The 15,944-nt window shown below is 41.6% G+C and overlaps 1 protein-coding gene across 2 annotated transcripts in view; it reads right to left on the bottom strand.

The window, feature by feature from the left end:
* PAN3 (PAN3 poly(A) specific ribonuclease subunit) overlaps positions 1-15,944 on the bottom strand; it is a 69,682-nt gene that overhangs the window by 37,290 nt on the left and 16,448 nt on the right. For both annotated transcript variants that reach the window (XM_015405411.1, XM_015405409.1), the window contains 2 exons: positions 14,755-14,821; positions 9,891-9,961 (listed from right to left, as the gene is read on the bottom strand). In XM_015405411.1, coding sequence (XP_015260897.1) covers positions 9,891-9,961; positions 14,755-14,821 — 138 coding nt within the window. The remainder of the gene's footprint in view (positions 1-9,890; positions 9,962-14,754; positions 14,822-15,944) is intronic.

The raw sequence follows: 15,944 nt of genomic DNA on the forward strand, positions 1-15,944 counted from the left end.
TGGACATTATTTCCCCTGTTCAAGACATTCATAACGATTCAGTACTCAAGGAGACATCAAGAACCTAAAGCTTACATGGCTTTACAAAATTGTTTTAAAGATGGATATGCACTTAAAGAAGCATGCCATGAGTATAAAACAGTATTTCCTGAAAAAGACCGTGAAATGGGCCTTTGGTGCTCTGCCAGTATGAATTACAACTAAAGAACTAAGACCTGATATGCAGACAAAGGCATGGCAGACACTTGAGATTCAACCATGATGCTGCTCTACCCAGAAAACTGTTCTTGCAAAGTTATACCAGAAGCATCGAGTGATTTTGACCAGACCAATTAAATCTTTATTTTGGTTTCTTTTATGTGATGGGGAAAATGACATAACTGAAAGACTTTGCTTGGCTCACACAAACAACTTGGGCCAGAGTTAAAAGAAACTAGCAAAACTGAAACCAACCCTGAACGTAAGGAAAGAGTCAGCCAATATTAGATACTTCTGTTCCAAAGCCCCAAAATGACTTTAAACTAAAAAATGATACAAACTTGGCAATAACACTGCTAATATGGATTCTGATGCCACCAATGTCAAGAAGGAAGCAGCACAAGGGCTCCACTCAATTACCCATTTAAGAATAAGAGCTGCTTGCGCAGAAAGAATGCAAAGATTTGGCTCAAAGGCTGGTCTCCCTGTTGAGTCCCTATACAGTCTAAAATCATGAACCTCAACGCATGCAGTTATCACTTGAGAAGTATGCAATGAGCAGCAGTTACCTGACTCAGGCACTAATGTGGCTAGGCAAGTTTAATGCCAATCAAAACAAGGATTCAAGTAACTACAGCGTGGTGTAGTGGTTATGAGTGGTGAACTCTAATCTGGAGAACCAGGTTTGTTTCCCCACTTAAAGGCTGCTGTGTGACCTTGGGCAATCACAGTGCTCTCAGAATTCTCTCAGCCCCACCTACCTCAGAAGGTGACTGTTGTACGGAAAGGAAGGAACAAGTGACTGTAAGCTGCTTTGAGACTTCTCAAGGTAGAGAAAAGCAGGGTATAAAAACCTACTCTTCTTCTACAGCGGCCAAATTGTGATGTCCTTGCAAAAATCTATGGTTTGGACAAATTTATAATAATGTGTACAGTTCTGGCTGACATATCTCAACTGCAGGGCTGGAAAAGGTGCAGAAAATGGTCAACCAAAACAGATCAAAGGTTAAGGTGCCTGGTTCTTTAGAGATAAAATGATTGGGAGATGATAGAGCTTTACAAAGTTAGGTATGAGCTGGGGAAACTAAAATGATTTTTCTTGATGTTCCATTATTACCAGAACACATGGACAGCCAATGTGGCTGATGGGCAGGAGATCAGGGCAGAGCAGATGAAAGGAAGTATTTCTTCACTTAACAAGTAATTAACTGGCAGAATTCACTGCCACAAAATGTAGTAATGGCCACTAATTCAGTGGTCCATCAATTGCTATTAGCCATGATGACTAAATACAGCTTCCATGGTTCAGATGCAGCAAACTGTTGAGTACTAGTGCTGGGGGAGACTTTTGCTTTTATGCCCTGCTTATAGGTCTGCCAGGGCATCTGGCTGGCCACTGTGTGAAACAGGATGTTGGACTAGATGGACCACTGGCCTGATCTAGCATGGATGCTCCTGTCTAGATTAAATGGGTTTCTATTAATTCACTGAAATGGATCTAAAGGGAGACTGTTTATGGAGCAGTTCTAAATAATAAATAAGGGGAAGAGAACCTTACCCAGAGCCTTACGATGTACAACTGGGGGAGGGAGGGGAGGGTACAGCTGTTCTGGAGTTTAAACACTCAGAAGCCCCACCAATGTTAAACCACACTGATAATTTAAAACTATTTGTTTTTGCTCCAAATTTAAACTTGCACATACATGTGCCCATACTCCACATGAAGTTAAGAGATACACATATGACTATGCATATAAAGTATGTTTGCCTTTCATTTGTATCTTTTAAGAATGTTAAAGCTATCTGACATAACTGCAGGCAGCTACTAAATTACAAGATACATAAACACTTAAATGCAAGTAACGAATATTGCATCTACATTTGTAAAATTAAATTTTAGGTTTTAAAAGCATGAACAATGGTTACAAGTCAATCTCAAAATATATACTTTTCCAGAAAGCCTGAAGAAATTGGAAAATTCCTTGTTTGGGATATTTGGGGGGCAGAAGATGGTCCTTTTTTAAGATTATTGTAAACTAACAGATCTTGAGGAGGCTTCATATCACTGACCCTGCAGGCAGTTAATCTAGTCATGGTGACTGAGAACTGCTCTTTGCTAAAGGGACGATTTTACCAAGGACACTTTGGCTTGAACTAAACAATCATTGGAAGGCACTTTCTGGATCAGAAATTATTTTCAGTGAAATATCATTTGGCATGTGATTGCCTCTTTGTAGGCCTCGGTTATACTTTTATTCTGTGCCTAGTGGTTTCACTCTGGAACAATTCTTTTCTGGTCCATTTTGTATCCATGTTGCATAATTGTATTGTATTATGATACAAGCTGACTTGTTCCTCATTGTGTTTGATCTCTGAAGAAGGCTATACAGGCCGAAACGCATCAGGTCAAGTTCATTGGCCATTGTGTGTAAGATTTTGGTATTTATACATGAAGTGTGATTGGGCCCTGATATATTTTTTAATTCGTTGCTAATACATACATGTATCTTTTTATATTATATACATTAAGGTTTTATTGTTGGCCCTCTATTCTATTTATCTTACCTCTTTAGGTTATGTCCTTATCTGAAACACACATCTTTGCTCTGCTCAAACAGAGATTAATTGATATTGAAATGCAAGAACTTAGAGCCCTGGCTTCTGGTAGATGCTCCCCTTTAAGATGGGCTCATTTTCCGATCAACGCCCCTGCACAATACTTATCGGATTTGACTTCCCCACAGCTGCATAGAGCATTTATGCTGGCCCGCTTCAACGTGCTCCCCTCTGCGGTTTTAGCAGGAAGATTTAAGAAAATCCCCTACTCTGTTAGGTATTGTGATTGAGAGGAGATTGAAACAATTGAACATGTATTCCTCTATTGTAGTTTGCATGATGACATTCGGGCACTTTATTTAGAAGCTATTCTTAAGAAGGATGTCATGCAATCTGATGACAGAATGTTGTACTGTTTACTGGCTTCACAAAATATAGAGGTTATTGAAGCGGTGGCTAAGTTCTGCAACTGCCTCATAATGAGGAAGCTGTGTGTTAAACCCATGAATTGAAGGGTTTATGATTCTGATCGATGCCAATAAAGGTTTTGAATTGAATTGAATTGACCTCTAGGTTCTTGACTGAGGGGAACCTCCACATTCAGAGGCACTAAGCCTCTGAATCCCAGAGCCAGGAGGCAGGGGAAGGCCTCAGTCTCTATGCCCTGTTGTTGGACATCCAGAGGAACTAGTTGGCCACTATGTGAGACAGGATGCTGGACTAGATAGACCACTGGTCTGATACAGCAGGGCTCTTCTCATGTTTTTATGTTCTAAGAGCAACACATATTCCTCAAAGGGAACCACCCTAAAGGCAAAGCCAGTCAAGAAATTCCCTGCCTCGAGGGATGATATTTAAGTAGTAGATCTAAGTGACATAAAGCCTTACACGGCCTGGGACCAACATATCTGAAGGACTGCCTCTTCCCGTATATGCCCCGAAGAGCATTACGCTCTAAGGATCAACACCTCCTGGTAGTCCCCGACCCCAAAGACATCCAACTTGCTTCGACCAGGGCCAGGGCTTTTTCCGCCCTGGCCCCTGCCTGGTGGAACATGCTCCCTGCGGGATTTACTTCAATTCCACAGGGCCTGCAAGATGGAGCTGTTCTGCCAGGCCCTGGGACATCCATATATGGCCTCCCTGAGGGGGTTGCCATTCTGTTAACAACTACCGGCTATGGCCAGGAACCTCCCACAACCAGAGGGTTGGGGTTTTTTGGTTATTAGCTGTGACCACCATTTTAATATTTATGAAGGTGTTTTAAATTTTAATGTTATTTTATTAACAAGATTTTTGTGTAAATGATGTTGTTACCCACCCTGAGCCCACCTCTGGGAAGGGCAGGCTATAAATGTGAAGAAATAAATAATCTCTCTCTATTAACATCCAATCTAGATATAACTTTCTGCTGCTATTCCTCCCCCCAAAACACCATCCTGAAGAGACTGAGTTTGCACAGGAGGAGCAACTACTTAACCATTTTTATTTATTTATTGCTTTTATATCCCGCCCTATCCCATGAGGGGCTCATTTTATTCTTCCCTCCAGCTATTTTCCTACTAAAAACCATCCCTTCCCAGCTACTTTTTCATAAGTGGAGAAGCAACAGGTTGAAGGAGATTTTGGAGGAATGTCCAGAGGGGAGACTGTAGAATAGTCATCTTCCGCCCAGACATTTGGTCAAACCCATGCTGGTTTTGATACAAAAATGAGAGAAAGCATAGATCTAAATCACATACATTGGGCATAATTCTACAATTTTACAATTCTATCATCACAAATCCAAGTACAATAGTATTTTTGTCTAGATTGTAGAGACTCTAGGGGCTTGTAAATATAGTTCGGTTGCATGTCTCTGTCCCACACAGAAATCATAATGGTTTAATATTGTCAATATAGATAGATAAGCAGAGGATAATGCAAGCATTAAAATAGCAGTTCAGCAGCCATGGATGTAAGAAAGTTACATGCAAGAAAACTGAGCTTGCTTTCTGCATATTTATTTGGAATATTTAAACTGTCCGAACAAAGTACAATTATCAAACCTGGAACAGTCAGCCAATATTCTCAAGCCAGTTTAAGAGACCACTTTAAACCCTGCGTCTGCATGCCCAATGAAACAACTAATTGCATCAACATCTTAGTGCATTACTTACAGACTACATATCTGTGAAGATGCAAATAGAAGAAAAACGCTAATCCTGCCAAGAAATGCAACTACACATCCTTTACTGAAATAAATGCAGATTCGAGTCCAGTAGCATCTTAGAGACAGACAAGATTTTAGGGCTTTCGAGAGTCAAAGCTCTCTTTGTCAGATACCTGAAGTATTTAATGAAGGGAGCTTCAGTTCTTGAAAACTTAAGAACCTAAAAACTTGTTGGTATCTCTTGTGCTACTGGACATCTACTGCCGATCAACACAGCTACCCTCCTGGAACTGTCCACTGAAATAGTTCCCCAGGGCCAGCCAGTGATACACAATAAGCCTCACGGATTCCAAAATCCGAGAGGTATCTGCCCCAGCAATTTAAGTATCCTCCCAACACATCACCCATGTTTCTGGCATAGGCACACAGAGTTGCTTGATGGCTAAATAAATGGGAAGGTGGCAAATTTTAATTCCCTCTCCAGGAAGATTCATCTGCCTCCCATTATTGGTGTCTTTCACCAGGAGGTGAAGACTTCTTTTGTCTGACATACCTCTAATAATGGTTTTTGGGCATCCTTCTGGTGTTTGTTTAGGAGTTTAACTCGATTATTTTACAATTTTAGATACATTTTTAATTGCTGATTGGGTGGAAAGACAGCATAAAAATGGTTTAAATAAATAATTCAATTAAGGAAGGGAGGAACCCTTGGGTCCACCCTGCATTTACTACAGCAGTCACCCTCTTATCCAGCAGCAATGCCAATGTTCAAGAATAATTTTACACGTGCTAAGAGAGCTATTGGACACCACAGGGAAGAGGTCAGATTTCTGGTGGTTTTGAAGCTATGGCTGTTAGGGTCAACAATGGCTACAAACTCCTAGTTCAAACTGGCAGCAACAGCCTCAGAACTAGCTTATACTTACACACCCCTGTCCTTTCTTTAGCTGCACTGGACAAAGTTACTTGGCATACCACGTATTTCATACAGCTGAGCCACAGCTGATCAGGAATTTTCTTCAAACATTCTTTAAAAGATCAGTTGCAATCAGTTGTTCAGGGACTGTGGGTCAGTGGGAGAGCATATGGTCCCAAGTTCAATCCCCAGTATCTCTAATCAGAAGGATTAGTTAAGAGGTGATGTGAAAGACCTCTGCCTGTGACCCTGGAGAGCCGCTTCCAGTCAGAATAGACAATGCTTTGATGGGCCAAGGGCCTGATTCAGTATAAAGCAGCACGATGTGTTCAACAGACTAAGAGTGAGAGAAACAACAAACAGCTAGGAAGCTCTTTCTGTTTTATTTGTCCAACTTAAAAGAGCTCAAACAGGGACTCTGTGGATACTTGTGGGTTTCTGGGCACAGAGTGTCTCATGGGACTCATCACAGCTCTCTCTCCCTCCCACACTCCAAAACACATTGTGCAAGTTCCTTCCTGTCCCCACCTCCCATTGCTTCTCCACCAGAAAAATAATCTCCCATCTTCCAACTGGATCAGGACCTGAAGGAAGCAGCAGAGCCTGGCTCTCCTGTACTTTGTTTCCTCCACTGGTCACTGGGTACTCCATCACAGGGAGATGAGCAAATCTTGTCATTGGTGGGCTTATATCTTGGACTTCAGCATGTTCTCAATCATGTCAACCTTTGATTACATCCCTGATACTCGGGGGTGGGAGTGGGAATCTGCCAAGCAAAATTATTTTCATAAGGAAATGAATGAGGATTTTACCAGAAATATCTAAAGATCTTCAAGAAGTTCAGGCATTCCCAACCTCTGCAGTAACTATGAAATGATTTGCTCAAGCCCACAACATGCTATTAAATGGAATGCTTTGAATATTCTAAAAAGTAAGGAGGTCATTGTCTTTACACGGTGGTATTAGCTATTAGCCACAAGATATAGATAGGGACTCTGGGGCAAGTGATGCTCTGTCATCTTGGTGCTTGGGGGGGTCAACAGTGGGATGGCTTCTAATGTCCTGGCCCCACTGGTGGACCTCCTGATGGCACTGGTATTTCTGGCCACTGTGTGATACAGAGTGTTGGACTGGATGGGCCTTTGGCCTGATCCAACATTGGCATCTCTTATGTTCTTATGTACTCTGTAGCATATATGAGATTGCACACTTATTAGCGACAACGTTAACAGTTCATCAATGGTCCCTGTTGTTTTAGTCAGTGCAGCACTCAGCACACACATTGTAACAGCAAAGTCTTCAGGGACTTATATGACTGACATCCCTCCCCAAATCCTGAACATACTACCTGGAAGCCAAAAGGACTAGTGACTCAGCTCAGCAGTAGAGCATCTGCTTGGCATGCAGAAAGTTCCAAGTTCAGTTCCTAGTATCTGTAGTTAAAGGGATTAAGTAGCAGGTAACGTGAAAGACTTCTGAAACCATGGACAGCCACTGCTAGTGTACTGTCCTTGAAAAAACAATGGTCTCACTCAATATAAGGCAATTTCATGCCTTCAAGAGCTACCTCACAGGTGCTCAAGGGCCTGCACATTCAGTAAGGGAGCTACCCTCCTCTATGACATGAGAGTTGATTGATGTTGAAGAAACTTCACTAAGGACTAGTATACACATCCAGTGACATGATCACGGGCAAGTTTTTAGTCCAAGGGTAAGTTAGCCAAAGAGCTCACGTATGTGGGGGGCACTTAACTGCCTCGATCTGGAGGATCACAGCAGCCTTTTTTGAGCTGCTGCAACTGTGAAGTCTCAGTGGCCACATATACACAATCCTATCATGGAGGTACACATATATAGCAGCTGTGCATCCAGGCTCCTGGCTCTGCATGCTCCTAGGAGATTTTCAGAGACCTGGTGGTTTTGGGTAATACAATTTTTGCAGTGTTTCCGAAACCTGCAAATCCTTGTTTAACCAGGGGGTGCAATGTGATAACTAAATGTGAAGTAGATCCAGATGGGCAGCTGTGTTGGTCTGAAGCAGTACTGAGGGGAATAATATTATCTGTCACATCATATGGGAGAAGGATATGGAGCAGAGGTCCATCAGTGGCTATTAGCCACAAGGTATAGCTAGGGGCTCTGGGGCAAGTGATGCTCTGTCTTCTTGGTGCTTGGGGGGGGGGGTCAACAGTGGGAGGGCTTCTAATGTCCTGGCCCCACTGCTGGACCTCCTGATGGCACTGGTATTTCTGGCCACTGTGTGACACAGAGTGTTGGACTGGATGGGCCTTTGGCCTGATCCAACATTGGCGTCTCTTATGTTCTTATGTAAGGATCCAATTTCCCATCATTTAGTAGTCAAATTCGGTTCATCTGAAGATAAATAACTTTTACTGCTCTTTGAGCAAGGAACAGCCTAGGGGAGAGACCTTGATGGATCAGATGACTCTTCTGCACATACCTTACCAAAGCCTGTCCTAAAGACAAAAGGAAGATATTTCTTTGTAACTTGAAGAAGATTTGAAATCAATTATTTAACATCAGCAAAGACAGGCTTTCATATAATTCTGTGAGCATTCTTTTGATTGCTTTTCCTCTCTTGTGTCATCACGAGAAAGCATCAAATAAATTATTTGTTACCCTGCCAAACTGGATAAACAATTATTATATCAATAAGAGAACACTGTGTAACAATATCAATTATTGCAAACTGCAGGAGTTTTGACAGAAAGGAAAAACATATCAAAGCTAGCTAATCTAGAGAAAATACTACAGGAGTAGCTAAAAATGAGAATGAACTTGGCAAAATCACTAGCTTGCCAAATAAGAAGAGACAGCAGTCAGATGAGACAGTTAGATTTGAGTCCCAGCAGCACCTTAAAGACCGATAAGATTTTCCGGGTATATAAGCTTTTGAGAGTCCAAGCTAAATTAGTCAGACGAGAGAATGACGACAATTTTGAAACTGTTGTAACGGTTTCAAGCTAATCAGAAAACAAGACATCCGATATATGATTTATACTTCATTCATCTATGGTGAACCATTACATAAAGTCTTCTCCCTAAACAATAGGGGTGTACATTTGGATCCACCCAAAACGAAAATATACCCAAAATACTGTATCAGTATTTTTCGGGTATATTTTGGCTTCCCAAATGTAACCGGGTTTTCTTAGGAAAACTGGAGAGAAAATCCTGAGAAAATCCTGGCTATATTCAGGAATTACCGGTAAATCTGGAAGCAGCACAGAGGCGGGCGTCGATTGCTCCTGCCTCTCAGCTGGTTGTCAGGCTTCTACTGCAGTCCCTTTAAACAGCCCGAGGATCAGCTGTGCTGGAGGGGGGGAGCAGACTGTTCACGCCAGCTCGGCTTGCAGATGGCTTCTTGTGCAGCCTGGGATGGTTTCTCTTTCAGCATGGTTTAAACCGGGCTACAAGAGAAGCCAACCCCAGAAGCTGCTGTGCCGCAGGGAGCAATCTGCTTGCTGTGGCACAGCAGACCCTGAGGCCAGCTTCTCCTTCAGCATGGTTTAAAGCACGCTGAAGGGGAAACCATCCCAATCAGGTCTGTGTGCAATACACCAGTATTTTTCTTCTGAGGTCTACTGGACCTGGGGAAAAAAATAGGGATTTCTGAAAAATCCCAGATATGAATAACATACCGGTATTGAGATCTAGGATTTTTCAGAAATACTAAAAAAAAATCAGGTCCAATAGACCCAAGCAAAAAAATATTTAAAAAATTGCACACCCCTACTAAAGAATTACTTTATCAAGTATTGCTTAGGAGGAAAAGTTATGGGCTCCTAGATACAGTACAACAGGAGAGTAAATCATCTCTTGGATGGTTATGGGAAGCAGGGATGCAAAGCAATTATATAAATACATTATCATACATAAGCTACAATGCCTAGCAATGTGACTCCCAATAGCTGTCAGTTTCTCTCTGTAATGAATTGAGTAGGGGTTCCAAAAGCCATCTTTTGAAGCTGCTAATTTTGTGAACAGTGCTATATGTTCCTCTGTTATTTAGATGTTTAAAAACTTAGAAATTTTGTTAATACCTACCTTTCTCCTTTGAGATAAGCTGAGAGCAGCAAAGTCATTAAACAAGGACGAAGCAGGTGAAGTTAGAGGATCTACAAAAGTTTAAGAAAACAGATACAGAATATTTATTTTAACACTACATTTAGAGAGAAAACATTAAACTCAGAGTTTTAAATTTACAAACTATACCCAGGATCCAGAAAGATATTTTAATTACTTTATTTTAGGCTCACTTAAGGGCTTGCATATGCTCGGTAGAACTTTTTGACTTTTTTCGTTTGAGCAACTGAGCTCCAAGCCATGTCAAACTGCACGTGAAGCTTTTCTTCACTTCCAAGGCAGTTTTGCCAGAGGGCTTCTGCACATCAGGGTCAAACAACTAATTCCATGTCTACAAATATAACATTATATACTTCACAGGCCTCAACTGAAAAACTCCCTGAGACTGTCACAGTAATGCCTCAAATTAAAAAACAAAAACAAAAAACCTTGAATACTGACGTTTTTCTTGAAAAGAAATGATCATAGTTGAGCAGACTACACTAGTATTGGTAAAACATAGTGTGATCAATCCACTTAAATACTGATGTTTTTCTTGAAAAGAAATGATCATAGTTGAGCAGACTACACTAGTATTGGTAAAACATAGTGTGATCAATCCACTTAAAGTTACCCACATTTAAAGTTCCATTGATTTTCATGTCATTTAAACTAGTCATCATGCCTGAGCTTACCTGAACCAGAGGCAGTATGTTTTAGGATAATAAAGCTTTCTAACAGGCAACCCCTATGGATTCATCCAGAGCCATGATCTCTGCGTGGCACTCTCTGCATTCTTCCATGCTCAGGATGAATTTATGCATTCATTTACACCTTCCTTGCTTACTTAATTCTTATAAGTGAGCTTCCACACTACACATTCCACATTTGTGGGCTTCCCCCACTGATAACAGGAAGCCAGAGTCAACGCATAAATTCAGCGCAATTTATGTACCTGTCTATTATACTTTTATCCCATCCTTCCTCAGAAGGAGCTCAGGGCAGCAAATATGGCTTAGGCTGAGACAGACTAAGTGGCACAAAGGGTACACTTTTATCATGGACAGTTGCATAAAGGAGATCAGACAGAACTTGCTACAGTTATTGATACCCACATTGTAGTCAACATTTTACGCAGCACGTAAGCAGATGTATTTTATATAGTTTAACCCTTCTTTACATAGTAGACTCAAGGTAATTTTCAAACTTCAATACATAGTAAATATTAAGCATCAATACTCAAAGACTGGATCAAACTGGTCCACACAGACTGAGCCTACAATTATAAAAACGCCCTCCTGAACAATTCTGTCTTGCCAGATCCAGAACTTATTCCATGATGTGGAGTCCAGCTCAGAAAAGGCTCAGGTGTGAATAGCAGCTGACCAAACCAGTTTATAAGAGATCACACAGAGTAGTTTTTGATCAAAGGAGCAGGCATGTCACACAGAAAAATTAAATGAAAAGTCCATGATGCATACACAACTTACCTCTTAGGTTAGCTAGTCAAATACCAAAAACCACAGTGACTTCATATTGGCTGAAATCGCCAAATGCTGGAAAATGTGCCTCTCTTGTAAAATGAAACAATTATCTCACTTGATTACTCATGTATTAAACATGAAACTATGGCAGGTTCTCATGAGCCACTCAGTGTGTGGTTGCTGCTGGAATATGCTTAGCTGTTGCAGCAGCCTACGGCTAAATAACACAACAATCCACAGCATGCACTGGATTCAACCCGAACACCTCTTTCCGTGGCTAGTCAAAAGAGCAAACTTCAGCCAACCCACCATTACGAACTGAAAACTAGGGTACAGTAAGAAACTACACCACAGCAAAGCTGAGTATCAAAGACGAGAGAAGAAATTGCAATTTAATTGAATTTTTTTCCATAAACTGCTCTGGGGGTCCTTCTGAATCAAAAGGTAGGTCAAGAATTAAATAATCAAACATCTATACATTTAATGTTAAGATTGTACAATATACTATGTAACAACTACTGTAACAATGTAAATCCTTGAAACAGTAACTAGAAGACATTTAATCATTATTTTCCTTGTACGCATTATGAATAAACTGATGACCTGTGACAGCTCAAGGGGAAAGGGAAAACCCTCCAGATCTCCCACTGCAGTGTTGCCATTTCCACCTGTTTTCACTTCCGCCCTTCCCGTCTCGACTTCCTTATGATCTGTATGTTTTGGGTTGTCTTGGATATAGCAACCTCTCTATGTGTTCTCATGAGAACTTATGAGGCATGTATGTGCATACTTTTGTACTTTTCTAAAAGCGTAGGAGGAGGAGGAGGAGATTGAATTTATACCCCGCCCTTCAGTTGGAGTCTCAGAGCAGCTTACAAACTCCTTTCCCTTCCCCTCCCCACAACAGAACCCTGTGAGGTAGGTGGGGCTAAGAGAACTCTGACACAAACTGCTCTTTCTGGAACAGCTGTGCCAGAGCTTGTGACTGACCCAAGGTCACATCAGCAGGTGCAAGTGGAGGAGTGGGGAATCAAACCCGGTTCTCCCAGATTAGAGTCCGCACACTTAACCACTACACCAAACCACTACATCAGCATCCCCCTCCCAGGTTTCTAGAAAAACATCCTCCATCCTTTGTGGTTTTGCAATTTGTTTTTAAAATGTTATTTTAATTTGCAAAGCCTGGATTTAGGTTTGCATGCTGCTTCCACACACAGGGATTTTTCACTCCTTGGAATGCAGCATGCACCCACTTTTTAGAGCTTCCAAACAATATAGTGCTCTTTCTGAGCACAACTTGTGGGGCTCTCAGGGCTTTCTCCTTTGAGCCGGAGCAAAAGTAGAACACAGCAAGGCTGTGGGTAGACAATCCATGTGGTTACTCCACCTGTAGCCAATGCAAGGAGGGGGTGGAGCTAAGTTTTGCATTTCCCTTCCCACAGCTCTTTAACAGTTCCCCCCATAGTTCACAGCTGAGCTGTGATGTCACTTCAACCACAGCTCAGCTGCTGAGGAGAAAATGGGACACTGACAAGCTGCAAGGAGGGGGTATATTTGTCAGAGTTTCTCTGACAACAGATGGAAGGGGTAAGGATGGGGCAGCAGAGAGTAATGCAGGGACAGGGAGAGTAACTTAATAGGTCAGCTCTCAGGGATGCAAAAACAAGCTGAAAAATGTATATTCAAAGTACACAGTAGCCAGGAATCAAAATCAAAAGCTAACACATGCCTGTAGCAAGCCTGTGAACTGTCCACCTCTAATGGTCTGACATCCTCCATATTCACAAGGATTCACTCCAGTTCATATATTTATTGCATTTTTAGACTTATTTACAAAATTTCTATCCTGCTTAATCTCTTCAGACATCAGGGCAGCTAACAATGCAGCAACCAAGTTGTGCAGACACAAGTTACAACAGCCCAAGTTAACAGCATTGATTAAAACACACAACTTACAGATTTAAAATCACTCAAGATCTAAAACACATAGGATTTCAAATATGCATAGCCAAATCCGCTGAAGCAATTTACCCTCCTCCAAATGCACTTTGGAGTAAGACTGTCATGCATTCATGTGCAATAAATGTAGCAAGTGACAGTGCTTTCCTCACCCACTCTGGCAGTCCATTCCAGAGCACTGGGCCTATCATGGAAAAGGTTCATGACCACACCACAGATGTATGGATAGTCTTAAGGGAGGCGCAGGGGGTGTACGGGGAGATGGGGTTTGATGAACAGGAGGGCTCAAGGCTGTGAAGCACTTTAAAGGTAATAACAAGCCTTGAATTCAGCCCAGAGGCAAGTAGGCCATCAGTGCAATTAACACAGACTGGAGTGGTGTGTTCTAACTGGCTGGCTGCAGTTTTTAGCAATGGGAGTGTCCCCGATGTCTTGTCTTCAAAAGAAGTCCCATGTAGAGCTCATTACAATAGTCCAGTCTGGAAGTTATGGTAGCTATGTCAGCAGAGTCTAGATGAGGGGCCAGCTTACAAGCTAGTTGCAATTGAGAGAAGGCACTTCTAGCAACAGCACCAACCTGTTTATCCATTAACCGTGCCAGGCCCCCAAGCTCTTACCTTGATTTACTATGTAAAGCTAGTCTAGTCAATCAATACCAACCAAACCTTCTGTTTCCAGCCAGCATCACCTCCATCACTTGATTTTTAAAGATATTTCTCCAAGTATACTCCAAGTATAATTAGTACACTATGAGAAATATTCTAACATTTTAAACATCTGAGAAATAAAGTGACTTTAAACTGTTTTCATATGGCTACTTACTAGCCACAAAATGATAATAAGATAAGTGGTGTTAAGGTAGTTCTAACTATTTGGAATTTAATATGCATGGAATAAACTTATTCCACTTGTCACACTTCATTAGCAAGGATCAGATCCAAAACAACTGTATTACCTACACCAAAGGGGCTTTCAGGCTAAACTCTCCACCTCCACCCAATTTAAACATCTTTTGCAACTAAAGGGACTTTCAAAGGCAATCTGTGAGCAGACAAGAGATCTTCCATCCCTCTCCCACAATAAAGCATCAGCATTTCCCAAGTATGTCCAAGTCTTTGCTTGCATCTACAGTAACTCTTTGGATACCGGACAAAGGGGTTTTCGGCTTTAAAAGGAGTTTCTTGCTTTAAAATGTTTTGTACATCCTTCATATTAATATGAGGAAGGGCTCAATACTGCAGAAATATTTTTAGAAGCCATACCCTCCCCAAAAGCACTAAATGAAGTCAAACTTTTAACGTCTTGTGTTCCAGTTAAAGAGCCTGTTCAACTATTTCCCCTATAATAACAGCAGTATGCTAAAACAAATTTTTAAACAGATTCAAGAACAAAAACCCTCTTACCATGGCCTGCATACGACTTGGCACTGTCATTGAGAAGGCTAGGGGAACTGCTGCTATTTGTCATCCTCTGCAGAAAGTAGGGGGGGGAACAAAATTGCAGTCTATAAATAACATTACTTGGACCATTTGTTGTTTGAGCTCAACATTTAAAATGGATAAATACTTGTTACAAGATAGTTAACTGAACCTTTGTTCTCTTAGGACATGCAAATTGGAGAATGTTCAAACAAAACACCCATCATTGTGCCTAAATCCAGCTTCAGCAGCAACACACACACACCCCACACACACACTTTTGACAGCCACCACTGAGGCCAGAGGGAAGGCAGGAAGCCACCATGGGTTCAAGCTTGGAAACAGAAGCTGAGAATTCTCTTCCAGAGGAATATTTTATCTTGAACACTGTCATTTGCATCAGACTTTGACTCCTGCGAGCTGCACCAGGAACCAATTTTTGGCATTAAATGTGGAACAGAAATGTAATAAAGAAAAAGCTACACGGGGAAAAATGCTAACTGGCTCAGTTGTTTAAATCAAAAAAGTAATCAGCAGCATAAGCCTGGAAGCACAATAATATACAATACTATTCACTCAGACTGAAATATCCCTGTTAGGTCAGTGGTTCCAACTGCAAAGAAGGTGGGAGGGCAAGCAGAAATTATGTTATTCTTCCATTAATTCATCACCGTTTTCAGTGAAAAGAATGACAGAGGAAACATCCTGTGAAGAGAAGTCTCAAAAGTGAGAAGCCACTTTCTGCAAACCTACTTAATCACCAGGAATCAGAACCAAACATAATACAAAGTTACAAGTGCCTGACTGGCATTCATTTATTCATCCACAATATTTATATCCTAGAACTCCTCAGTTTACCTTTCCACCGCATCGAATACACAAATACAGACATAAAGTCATCTCCAGGTGGTACTTAACCCCTGTCCAGTTATCACATTCTAACATGGCAGCATCTCCTTTTGTGGGTGAAGATTTAGGTAGGAATACTAAAAACCTGATGTTTTGCAATATATGGAGCTCTCTCTTTTGGCTTTACACACCTCCGGGAAAATGGGGGGGTTCTGCCTGGGCCGCGCAGAACAGCTGAGGCAGGCAGGGATGGGGGGGAGAGATCTTCTCCAGGGCGTGCGGCTCCACACGCCTCCGGGACGATGGAGGACGGGGGGGGGGGGAAC

The sequence above is a fragment of the Gekko japonicus genome, unplaced genomic scaffold, assembly GCF_001447785.1.
Source record: "Gekko japonicus isolate JY-2015 unplaced genomic scaffold, Gekko_japonicus_V1.1 scaffold1477, whole genome shotgun sequence".
Lineage (NCBI taxonomy): Eukaryota > Metazoa > Chordata > Lepidosauria > Squamata > Gekkonidae > Gekko > Gekko japonicus.